Here is a 12,961-nt window from a genome sequence, read left to right as displayed (position 1 = left end):
TGAATTAAAAGTTCAGCTAGTTGCCCAAGCCACAATTCCTGTGTTCAGTAGACACTGCTGATAGGTGGCTGCCATGGTGGACAGCACAGAGTGTCCGCTTATCACCAGGTGGCCTGTTGGACGGCAGCAGTGGGACCACCGACCGAGGTAAAGATGTCTCCACTAGCTCTTATGACGTTGGGAATATTTGTGAACAGGTTTCCAGGTTAAAAAAAAAAGACAGATGCAAGGGCATTGACCCCCTTGTGCCTGTCTTATACAGCAATATTTTCTCTAAAAGGCCAAGTCATAGGCATAGAGAGAGAGGGCATTCCCAAACTGTCATGGATGGCTGGTCTGTTGTGCAGACAGATCCATGATACACCTGCATTTTACGTTTCTACCATAGTCATCAACCTAGTTGTCAGTGACGTTATTTTCCGCTTGCACTGTGGCAGTGCCTTCCCATTTATCAAACTTGCTCCCTGTTTTCACAGAGATTAGTGCAGAAGGTGCGAGAGAGATGGGAAGTTCAAGCCAAGAGGGTTTTCAAATAGGCTGTGGCTAGAAGTCTTTGATGGGACCAAATTCATAGTACCCAATTATGGTTGCAATAACCCCCAATGCAAATATCATTTGTAGTCGTTGTTTTTGGAGATAGAGGGAAAAACACACACATGCACGTGTACACACACACACACCCCTTCACTCCTTTTTTCCCCTCAGCAGCTCCAGTTGGTTTCAGCTAATGCCTCCTACCTGATTCTGGCCCCTCCCGACTTTGCTGAAATTTAGCGTGTATGCCTGCCACACCTGTGTCTTCCTGTATGTATCCTTTGAAAGCCAAGAAGATGGGCTAGCAGTTTAGAATGGCTCCAGAAATCACTGACCTAGTTCCTCCTCAGCCCCTGGCTCAGGGCTGGTGTGACAACGGCTCTGATTTTACAATCCCTCAGCACTTTTAATGAGTTTCCCCATTGGTAATTAAAAAACCCGGTGTTTGGAACAGGAGGTGATGTCTTGCTAAGACCTCCTTTTTAGCTTCCAGGTTTTTCCAAGAGAAACTTTGTTTCATTTTTTTAAATTGGCAAATTACTTGTGGTTATCTGTCAAGATGTTTTAGATGTGTCTTCTCCAAGAGTAATCCAAAGAACAAATTTCTTTAAGAATAAAGCAGCTTGTTTGAATTTTTATGCAAGTGATAGCAGTTTTACTCTCGAAGTAGCTGTAGCCAGAAGGGAGTAAAAAGAAATGAGTGAGACCAGTTTACCTACATCATGGATAATGCTTTTTGCTTTATCTGTTTCCTTTCCCACCACTGAGTTTCCCCTGGACGCCTGCCAAATGTCATAAACCACCACCCGCCATCCCTACATTTGTGAGTTCTCTGTTAGATGCCCTCAAACACACAGTTGTGTCCAGAGTTGCCGCTTTGGGAGGGTGAGAATCCATCCCTTGGAGGATAATGGGACTGTGTGTTCTGTTTAGAACCCACATATACCTTGTCCTGTCCGTGGGAACTGGATCTCTGTGATAATTGTGCTGAGATCCTGCCACAGTGGTTCATGGATGGCTCTGGTCTGTTGAGCAGGAAGCTTTGTTATTTTCACGGTTTGATGATCAGCGCTCCACTGAACAGAGCTCCTTTCAGACATGCCCGTTCCCTCGTCCTGTTTGCTTAGCTGAGCGCGATTGCAATTAGTGCTCCATACAACCACGTGTTAATTACTTTTCTTTTCCATTTTTTCCCTCTTAATTTTATGTACAAATTAGAAGACTTTATCATATTTTCCACACCAAATAATTCTCCATCTGAATCAGTGTGAGACATAGCAATGGGGTATCTTTAGCCAAAAATAACGTTTAGGAGATGCTCAACATTTTTTTTGGTGACAACTGTGTAACGTTTTCAAAGCTAACGATGTCTTCTTCAATGACATTAGTGGTTACATGACTCCATATACAAGAGAGTACCAGTAAACTTACAACAGAAGCAGTATCTGACTTTTAAAATAAATATAAAGCAAGATAGAAAATCCACTTGAATTGAAAAAAATTATAAGGAAATAATACAGGATCAATAGAATACAGTTTAAGTTAATAGCGAATAAATAAAGGTAAACTATCAATTTGGAAAATCTGGAAAGTTCAGCAAAGTATTAAGAGTGTGTAAATAATCTCCTGTAATCCTCCCACCCCAAGACAGTCACTATTAACATTAAGGTATGTTTCTTTCCAAGAGCGTCTGGGCTCTTGCTTTGGGACCTATGACCGCTAACCTTTAACCCCAGCTGGGTTGATCGCCACCCTTCTCTCTCAGTGTGTTGTGTACTTCTGCTCTGACACCAAGCTTCCATTAACCTCAACGTTGGATTGGTAGATGTGGGTAACTGCTGCTCTGATGTGCTCTCACTCGGGGCGTCCCTGGGTTGCACTCCCGCCCATGCCTAAATCCAGCCTCTCCTTGCGTTTCAGGGTGGTTACGCTGCGTACCGCTACGCCCAGCCTACCCCTGCCACTGCCGCCGCCTACAGCGACAGGTGAGTGCTTTCCTTCTCGTGCTCCACAGCTCCTGGCAGCTAACTTAGGTGATGGGAGAGGAGGTTGTCTTCCTTCTTGGTGAACATGCATGACGACAAAGGAAGCAGCACCCACAGAAGCAGTTCCCAGGGTAGACAAACTCATGGCCACATAGAGAATGAATCGTTAAGCCTAGTTCATCCTAAACTTCTCACCTTCTCTGCTAAGGCAAAACGAACGTGATTGTTTTCTCCCTGTGCAGTAGTGTTTCAGATCTCTCGATTCCCATGACAACTCACCTTGCACACACACACACACACACACACACACTCACTCACACACACGCTCACTCCCCTTACAACACTCTCATGGTCTGCTACAGAAGACCATGGTTAAATGTGCCTCATAGCAAGAAAACAGAAAATGATCTTTCAGGTTTCTCTCAATTGCAGGTCCCTTCTTTGTCTTTTTATAACTTTTCACACCCACCCAGCAAAACATCCCTTTTACTGCATTTTGAAATTCCAAGTACAGCAAGGGGGAGTGTATCTGGCTTTCATAAGGAGATCCCTTCTTTTTGGGCAATGCCCAGCGTTCAGCCCTGCGCACATAAGCCGACTTTGGTTTGCACAGCACAAGTGAAGACTAGCAGTGGAAGGGACAGAAGTGTTCTGGAGAAATGCAGCAATCTGAATGGATGGGCCTGGGCAGGGCGTGGGGTGGGGAGGGTTTTGTTCCCCGAGCTTAACAGATGAGCTGGTTTCTGAAACAGCAAGCCATAGCTATTTCTGCAGATGCCTTGAAGAGAGAAAAGTGTGCGTTTCCATACTGAATGCAATCCTTGGCTCTGTCTTCTGAGGACATAAATGCGAATGTTCAGACGCTCTGCATGCACAAATGTCATCGAGGGGGCTTCTTTTGGAAATGACTCCTTTACTTTAAAAATCTGTTTCATGAATAAAACAATAATGATAACAATTTGCATGTGTGGCTGAGGCATGCTGGGTCAGACAGGTAAGCAGGCGATGTATTTGACTCCGGAATGGGCGGTGTCCGCGGCCCCCCGGGTCTCCCACCAGGCCTGTGGTGATGTGGTCTCCTCTTGGTTTGCTGTGGTGTGCTTTCTCCACAGTTGCTTTCCATTTCTCACAAGATGTGTTGTGAGCTCATGGTAGCTACAGAAGTCTTCCGGAATGTCACTAAGCACTAAAGCCCTGAGCCCCAAAAGCCGCATTTTGGAAACCCCACGCATAAATTTGTCACACATGGCTCTTTGGCAAGTTAGAGTTGAGAGCGACTATCTGGTTGAATGCAGGTGTTGTGATTGTCTTAGAAACAGCCACAGTGAATTCTCAAGGCTGTCTGTAGGAAGGCTTCAAAAAAAAAAAAAAAACCAAATAATTGTCAAGACAGTTCTAAACACGTCAGTGATTGAGATTCCCCATAATCAGCTGCCAAGATGCAAGATATGCTTCCTGTACGTTGCTGTCTTCAATACACTTTTGACACTGGATTTAGGAAAAGAGGGTCAATAAGTCAGAAATACTCTAGATCCTTCTGCAAATGAAGGACTTCCCGCTACTAAATTCTGCACACTCAGATTCACACAGTATCCATTGTAATGTGGTTCAGCTGCAACCCTTAATTATTTTTATGAAAATATCTCTAGATGCTAAATTCTCAGACACCCACTTTGTATATAATTATAATCATAGTAACTTTAGCCTGCTGTATAATTATAACAATCTTAAACGCATTCATTTCTTTGAATGTTTATCTTGCTTCTCAGTGTAAGTGCATCCTTCCCCAAGTTGAAAAAAGGTTAATTACTAAGGTATAATTTAAATTGCTTTCTTCAATAAGACCAATACAGACATCAGAAAAAAGTAAACACTATTTAATAGTATTCTTCGAAAGGATTACTTGAGTATCTGGCCACCTCCACTTGCATTCATCAGAAAATGAAGTTAGCATTTTCTGCATTTTGGAAAACCACATATGCAGATGTAGTTTGGGAATTTGATATTTTAACATTATTACTATTTCCCGTTGGCAACATGACCTGAAAAGATGCCCCCATTCTTAGAGAGGTACAGGTTTTAGAACAACTCTGCAATGCCCACTTTTCATGTAACGGTTTCTGTCGAAGAAACCAAGTAATGATCCTCTTGTCCATATAATTGGCCTCTTGTTGTTTTTTAGAGAAATTTGCATACTAGGTCTTCGTGGTTACTGTGGAAATTGATAGCAGCCCTGTTTAACTTTGTTATAAGCAAGGCACTTGTCATATGAAATTATTCATTGAAGCATAGGTAGTAATAAGTAGATTCCCAGAAAACAATCTTAAAAATGGTATTTCTGGTTTGATTTATAAAATGTCTCTATTAAGCCTTGGGACTTCCTTTTATTCTTAGTAGGCAGATGCAGAGAAGGAAGATCACTTTATGAAAGATTCATATTTTGGGAGAAATGTTAAATTATCAGAATAGCTTTTGAATCTAGATTGAAGATGCCAAGAATCTAGACTTTGTCTTAGAGCAACAGTCTAAGAAATGATTCTTAGGCGGTCACAGCCGCACATCACTAGTAATGGACTCTCAGTTCCTCTTCTGCAGAAGACAGGAAGACGAAGGGATAAACTCATTATTACCCGACAGATACTCTTCAGAACAGGAAGGAGAATCAGCAGGCGCTGAGAATGTTTGGGTAATGCGCACTGGTTGTCAGTTTGATCAAAGGGAGAACAGCAACAAACTTTCCCTGTAATCAGGAGACTCGCTCTTCAGACATCTTGAAAGCCAAAGAAGTTTGATGTCCCCAGTTGGTAGAATTTTTACCTTTTATCAGGGCACATTAAGCCCTCGTCAAATTAAAGATTCAGGGACCTTTGAAAAACACTGAACTCACTAACCCCAGGCCTGTGCGGGAGGTCCTTCATGGGCACCTTGCAGCGCCCTGCCCATCATCTTCTCGGTTCAATGAGCACATGCGGATGATCTCGGAGTACCCTGGGAGTCCCTGATGCTGACCTCCAGAATGAAGACCATCTGGTGTGGGCAGAGATTTCCCCAAAAGAAAAAGATCTGACCGGACTAGGTAATTTTACAGTCTCATTGACGCACTTAATGGGGATAGGTGAACGTCCTTTCTCGGCGGGTAGGAAGCATTCGGCAAGCACTCGACCTCTCCCAGTCTTTATTTTTAATCCCATTTTGATTCACGGAAGTCCAGCTGTCCAGATTTCCGAAGGCGATTGTTTTCTGAGCTTGAACCGGTCAAAGCATGGCAGTGGGGTCTTCTGTCATTGTTCATTGCATGTCACTTGGTGTTGCTGATCTGTCTGTGATACGTTCTGGATTTGATGGGTCCATCACATGAGCTCGGTGAATGGCTTGCTTGAATTAAGCCTGGGGCAGGCTTCTCTTTATTGATTGGCTCTTGGTTTCTCTCTGTATTATGACTTGGTCGTTGTTGCATCTTCAGTAGCCAGACTGGGAGGTGGGGAGTGGGTAGATCTCCTGTTCACTGAATTGTGCCACAAATATTTGGGGAAATATGTCTGGTGTGTACATAGCTGTGATGAAAATGTTCTCTCTCCAGAAAGACAGACATTTGTCATGCTTGTCCTGCTTGCTAACACTCTAACATCTCCTAATGATCAGTGCATGAAAATGACCCTTGACCTTAGAGCAGAGAGCAGGCAGATACAAACCAGACACCAAGGAATGCGAATCCGTCACTACCCGACAGTGAGGATCAATCGTTACCAGAGGCCGTTCCCCTCCCATGTGAAACATGCATTTCATTGAAAGTTTCCCAAATATCAAGAAGTTTTTGACAATGAACAGTAGCACCAGGCCACAGTTGTCCCTAGACTGAGCAAAAGAGACCACAAGCATTACGATTTGTTGATTTCATAGTTTTTTGGTTTATTTTATCGAGACCTATAAAGTTTCGTTGCCCCCATCATATCAACCCGTACCATGTGAAATTGCTATTTTTGTGTGACTGTTATGTGGAATATTGGCCATTCCACATAACTTGATTAAATCTGCCCCCCCCCAAAAATGCCACAGTGTAAACTATCTTGCTCTCTGCGTACACACAACCACATCTTAGGGCCTCAAAAAGGACTCATAGGGTATCGAGGTAAAGCCTAATACAGCAGTGTCAGAACTCTTCACAGTCACTCACAAGCTAGAATGTTGTTTAAATCCGACACTCATAATCTAAGAATAAAAGGTTCCCTTTCCCAAACAGATCAGTTAGTGTTTCTTTCTTAAAACTCAGTAGGAATAAAATAATCATGTTCTTTGCAACATGGAGGACTTGGTCTACTATTTTAAAATGTAAAGAGGAGAGAGGGAGAAACAGACATCTGTAGTTGTAGGTGGCTAGGTAGGTAGACAGATAGGACAGATCCATGGGGTGGAGGTGGATAGAGGAGCAAGAAGAAAGAAAATAAACAAGGGTAGAAAGGGATGAAAGAAGCAAGCAAATGGCTGCCCTCTCATTTTTCATCATAAGCACCAACAAAACTGCACAGAATAGAGCGTGGGCTTCATGGACAATCTTAGTCTGACCCAAATGGATAAAGTGAGTTGATTTCCACTGGTGTGGACAACTCCCTCCATTTCAGGGCCTTTTGTTTCCTGGACTCAGATTAAATAATAGAGAAAATCTGTTGTTAAATTGACAGGCAAATAATTCATTTAAAATGATGTACCATTGTTTTTGGCATCCTTTTCAAATGATTTATACTAAAAATTAAGGAGTTCTTAGTATATAAAGGATAGGAACTTCCTCATTGGAAAATTTACCATTTAAAGGCTATATTTGTTTATTTTTTATTTATTTGATGAAGGTTACTTTATTAAAAATAAACTGCGCTTAATGGTTCTCAAGATTTTACCTCTCCTGCCTGTAGAATACAGAGAGCATCATCTGTGGATAAAGGGGGTAGTCAGGGCAAAGCAGGCAGAAAAGGGTCGTTTTGTTTTGTTTTCCACATTTCTGTTATCTGAACCAGCTCTGATAAATGTGGAAACTATTTCTGGCTAAATAAGTGGTAGGAAGCCCTTGTACCTATTCTTTGCAGTGTGTGCAGGGAGCGATCTCGAGATGTTATCCTAGTGTTTTGTTTAGAGCAGTATCTCCCAAGTCCAGTTCAAGCCCTGGCGCCTGCCTTTGATGACATATTTGCCGGTGCACCAAGATAGGAGGAGACCACGGGCAGTGTAATAAGGATGTCGGCTTCCTTTTCTGGGTCAGGCTTTTTGCCTTCTTCCTTCTCACAGGCCTGTTGAAAATAGCTTTCCATTTATAAAATGATGGCAGTAGCAAATGGTAGCTCTGTTTTGTTTTTTATTTTATATCCAATCTTGTTTTTAATGTTCTTTTTTTTTGGCAAAATAAGCTCTGAGCTAGACTCCCTATTATATTTTATGTACCTTTTCGATCTCTGTGGAGAAATACACTGTTGGGAGAATACAGGGAGGGTGTTACAGGGCTAGGATGCTCAGAGGACAATACTCCCAGATCGACAGGGGCCTGAGGGTGGAGGTCACGGAGGTCCAGGGAAGACAGGAGAGAGTCCCACGGCGTCTCTGTCAGTGAGAAGGGGACCCGAGGGCAAGAGGCGGCCCCTTGAAGCAACATGCCACACTGGTGGATGAACGCAGGGCAGGACCAAAAGTGAGTTCTTCATCTGTTGTTTTCAGTAGTGCTCTGTTGAAGTGTTTCTTATTCTTAGAGACTCATCCTGATGAACTTCCTGGACTTTAAAAAAAAAAAAAAAAAAAAAAAAAAAAACAAGATGTCCTGATAACATGAAATGGAAATTTATCAGAAAGGAGCCACTAGGGCCTTCATTCATATCTTCCTAACCCAGTGCCTAAAAACTTATCTCCAGGTTTTTCCTGGAACCTAAATTGAAGAGATCTGTATATCAGTGTAGATACAGATATATAGATAAAGATATGAGGGTACTTCAAAAACATCATGGAAAAATGGAATTAAAAGATAAGTATATTTTGGTATAAAAATATTTAGAAATCCATGCATAGTTTCTTCATAGTAAGCATTTTCCATGAATTGTTTGAAGACTCGTGTGTGTGTGTGTGTGTTTATATATATATATATGAAGAACCCATGTGTATATATGTATGTATGTATTTTTATATATAATTAAAATAATATTAAAAATATAATATAAAATATATGTAATTATCATTGCTTCTTCTATTTCTCTTTTTTCATTTAAAGTTTGATTTGCTTGTTCAATGATTTAGGGCCCCATCAGGAAGAGGAGTGAAGCTAATTGTTCAAAAGAGCGTTAAGGCCACTAGAGAGGAACAAGTATTAGCTATGAGACTTGCATTCAAGGTACAGAAACCAGGCCAAAAAATTCTTTAGTAAAACTTGGCAATTTATATGACAATACTGCTTTGGAGATGGTGCTAATTGGGCATTCTCCCTCCTCCCCCCCCCCCCAAAAAAAAAAAAACATAGTTGCTAAAATAATTACATTTCCTCCTGATCTGCTCTGTGGATTGTCACTGATTTAGTCGGACAAGGAGGGAGTGTGTAGCCCACGGGACATCATTGCTGCGATTTTTGAAATTCAGGGTTCTGGGTGCCAGACTCCCAGTGCTGAGCTGTGATCTGGCTGTTACTGATATCTATATTTCCTGATTTTCTCTTTTTTTTTTAAATATAGACATTAGAGACATGCACACATTAAAAGCAAATGTTCAAGATTTGTCTCAAGAACTAATTGCCTTTGGTCCATAATCTATAATGGCTTCTTAACAACCGTCATGCACTATTGAATGGATATGTAATTGAAGCAGTTTAAAAACGAACCAGTCCTATAATAGTCAACAGACTGGACCAACAAGGAGTTGGGGAGATATTAAAGGCAATTCCAAACCCAGTTGACCATAGCTGTCACAGCCACATGGGTAGACACTGTAGGCAGTGACCAGACAAGGTGTAACCACCTGTGCTCATGTCATGGCCCAATTACCTACTTTGCACATCATCGAGTTGATAGGCCACAAAAAAGCAAATAAACCCTATCTTTTAAGTGCTGCCTTCAAGGCCTTTCCCCTGAGAAGGGTTTAGGGGAGAGAGAGAGAATCTGATGCTTTCTGGAGGTAGGTAAGAAGCTTCTGCTAAGAGCAGACACAGAGACTTGTGGATGAGCCATGTCCGTTGCAAAGAAAGAATATACCTGCTGGAAGACAGTAATCCAGCTCGGTAGAAGGTAATTCACCCAGAAAATAGCTCATGAAACATTTGTGGATGTGGCACTAGAGATGGGAGCTCTCCACTCCTTGGCCTTGTTTTTTGTTGCTTTTGTTACTTGTATTTTTTTTTTCTTTTTCCTCCCTTTCTTGATTACATCACGGGTGCTCTCTGTTGGGGTAAGATGGAGTGTTTCGCTGGTGCTGTATCAAAAGTGACCACGGCAGCTTCTATCTCTGTGATTATGAACGTCTGTTGGGTTTTCATCCGGAAGAACTGATTTCCGTTTCCTGTGGCCTCTGAGTTATTTCCTTATCTGTGTGTCGCACGTGCGTGTGAACAGGCGTCTGACCGAAATCAATGACTTCTTAGGATTTCTCCCTGGCATGTATCCCAGTGATTGATTCCTCCGGACTTAGACTCTCCTCAAAATCGTGGTGCCTTTCAAATTTAATTCACGTGGAAATATGCAATAATAGGGCCCTTATCAGGATTTGGGGGGCCGGAACTTTGTTGTGTCCGAGTTAGCACGTCTAAGCAGTAACTCTCAATTTCCTCATTGTCTCTAGGCTCATTTTTTGCTGCAGGATATGTGAGCGTTCTGATAGATTAGGTTTCCAGTCCTCAAAATCTGTGAAAACCAAACATACTGTTGCCTTAATTATCTTAATCATTTCTTTTGAAAGGCTCTGGCCTGAGATTATAGAAATGTACCACACATCTGATAGCCCAACTCAGTCGTTCCCACTTCTGCAGCCCTGGAATTCTTTTTAAAACAAAAAGTGCGATTATCAGATGTTTCTAGCTTCCTCTCCATCCCCATCTGCTTTCATAGTTTCAACTCTGTAATTTAAAATGTTAAATTACATTAAAGATGGGAGAGTTCTTTCCTTTGCCTTTTCTGCATCGCTAGGGTTTGTTTATCACTTCTACAAAACAATATGAAACTAGTAGTGCGTGGAGGCACTTTACAAATTCGTGTTGGATATTACCAGCTCTGCTGCTTTCCCAGTGTGATGATAGTTTCCACACTATCCTGTAGTTTTTATTGTTTTCTTCAATTTTCTCTCTCCCAAATGTAAAACGGAACAAAACACAGAATAGCTGAAAAAGTGATTGATTGTGTTCTGAAATTTCAGGAGTCGAGTGGGTCACTTAAAAATATTTATTTATTTGAGAGGTCGAGAGCGAGCGAGAGAGCGAGCAAACGCAAGAGTGCTCTCGTCTGCTACTTCATTCCCCACATGCCTGCGAGGGCAGGGCTGGGCTGGGAACTGAGTCCAGGTATCCCATGTGGATGGCAGTAGACCAATTACGTGGACTGCCACCACCACCTCCCAGAGTGTGCATGCACAGGGAAGTTGGAGTCAGGAGCCAGAGCCAGGTATTGAAGCCAAGCACTCCAATAAAGAACACAGTTACTTTTTTTTCTTGGATTTATTTATTTGAAAGACAGTTACAGAGAGACAGAGGCAGAGACAGAGAGAGGTCTTCCATCCGCTGGTTTACTCCCCAGATAGTCACAATGGCTGGAGCTGGGCTGATCCATAGCCAGGCGTCAGGAGCTTCTTCTGAGTCTTCCATGTGGGTGCAGGGGTCCAAGGAGTTGGGCCTTCTTCTACTTTCCCAGGCTATACCAGAGAGTTGGATCAGAAGTGGAACAGCCAGGACTCGAACCAGCACCCATATGGGATGCCAGCACTGCAGGCGACAATTTTATCTGCGATGCCACAGTGCTGGCCCCAAGAATGCAGGTATCTTCACCTGCATTTTAACAGTTGGACTAAACACTTGCTCTCCAAATTGGACATTTTAAAGTCCTCTGACTTGCTGCGCAGTGAGGTTTACAGACCAACAGAATTGGCCGCACCCGGAGTTTTGAGAATGCACACTCTGACCCCGCCACATGCCTGCTGAGTCAGCAGCTGCACGTTCAAGACCCCCGAGTGATTTGTATGAAGCTGGAGAAGCAGTGTGTTAGGCCAAACTTCCAATCTCAGTCTGCAGAAGACGCAAGCAAGGGTGACAAAGCATTCCCCCCCGAAGATACAGGATGCTGTTCCTTTGTAAACTGCTGTTTTGTTACTATCTCCTCTCCGCTCTCCCTTCTTCAGAGAGAAACAGCATCAAGGGTTGGGCAGCCCTCAAAATGCATTCTTTAGGACTTTCTCCCTTAACTAGCTTAGGGCCACGTCAATCACTTTCAGTACCCTGAAGATCCGTGGTTAGAGACAGTGAGCTCATGCCGATACCACATCGTTTGTTGTAAAGCAGATCCACACTCATGTGAACCTGAGTTCTCTCACCTGCTGGATGGAGACCATCACACCAGTTAGAATCAGAGATGAAGGAGGTACACAGCACCATAGGAGAGGAAGCACGAATGTTGTCAGTCACCCAGTGTTTGATTGACAGGTGTTTTCGAGTGGATGCCGCTGTTTGTAACCGTTGAACACAGAGAGGCAATCGCTGGAAAAGTAACTCAAATGCATTTCAGCATGAGGGTCGTTCTCAGACAAGGTGGTATCCGAGACCCACAGGAACACCAGCATGCTGGGAAGCTGTGCCTTGGTCAGCTGTCCAGATGACTGTGTGACTGTCGGGATTCAAACCTGCGTCTTTTCTGCTTGTTGGACGTGATCTTTAGTCTGTCCTTGCGGTAGCAAATATTTGAGGACATACTGAATATAATCACCGATTTAGATTTAGATCGGTTCTGGTTCTCAGCAGTTACTGTGAGTGATTTGCGCTAGCATGGGAAGGCTAACTGATTTGCTTTTCTCCCACTGCCGCCTCTATAAAGAGGAGGTAGTGGGTGATCATTGCCTCACTGGGTTTCTGGAAGAATTCACAGTGATCACAAGGAGCCCCAGAAGTAGCGCCTGACCTGGAGTGGCAGCCGGGATGTCACTGTCGTTAGTATGAGCATCCCTGAGTCAGGGAGGTCTTCAGTTTCATTCATGAGTGCAATATGAAGAGTTTCCTGTGGAAGTAGGTGCTAGGAGTTAGAATAATGTTTGAGTAAATAATTTTTCTGTGTTTAAAGGTTTCCTTCCATCCTAGAAATACAGAAACCCATTATTAAAGAAGTTAGGAGCCGTGAGTTTGAATACCCGATGACAGCCTTCTCGCTCATCCTCTTCCTTCTCCCCGTGGACCAACTCAGGCCACAGGGATTCACCAGCTCTGTAGGGGGAATCCTTATATAAGGCTA

The 12,961-nt window shown here is 42.9% G+C and overlaps 1 protein-coding gene across 40 annotated transcripts in view; it reads left to right on the top strand.

The window, feature by feature from the left end:
• Window positions 1-12,961, top strand: part of RBFOX1 (RNA binding fox-1 homolog 1) — a 2,206,955-nt gene that overhangs the window by 2,168,468 nt on the left and 25,526 nt on the right. For all 40 annotated transcript variants that reach the window (XM_070063950.1, XM_070063945.1, XM_070063952.1 and 37 more), the window contains one exon: window positions 2,455-2,519. In XM_070063950.1, coding sequence (XP_069920051.1) covers window positions 2,455-2,519 — 65 coding nt within the window. The remainder of the gene's footprint in view (window positions 1-2,454; window positions 2,520-12,961) is intronic.

This window comes from Oryctolagus cuniculus, chromosome 19, assembly GCF_964237555.1.
Source record: "Oryctolagus cuniculus chromosome 19, mOryCun1.1, whole genome shotgun sequence".
NCBI lineage: Eukaryota > Metazoa > Chordata > Mammalia > Lagomorpha > Leporidae > Oryctolagus > Oryctolagus cuniculus.
The sequence above is the reverse complement of the archived record's forward strand: the minus strand, read 5'-3'. Positions and strand labels throughout refer to the sequence as shown.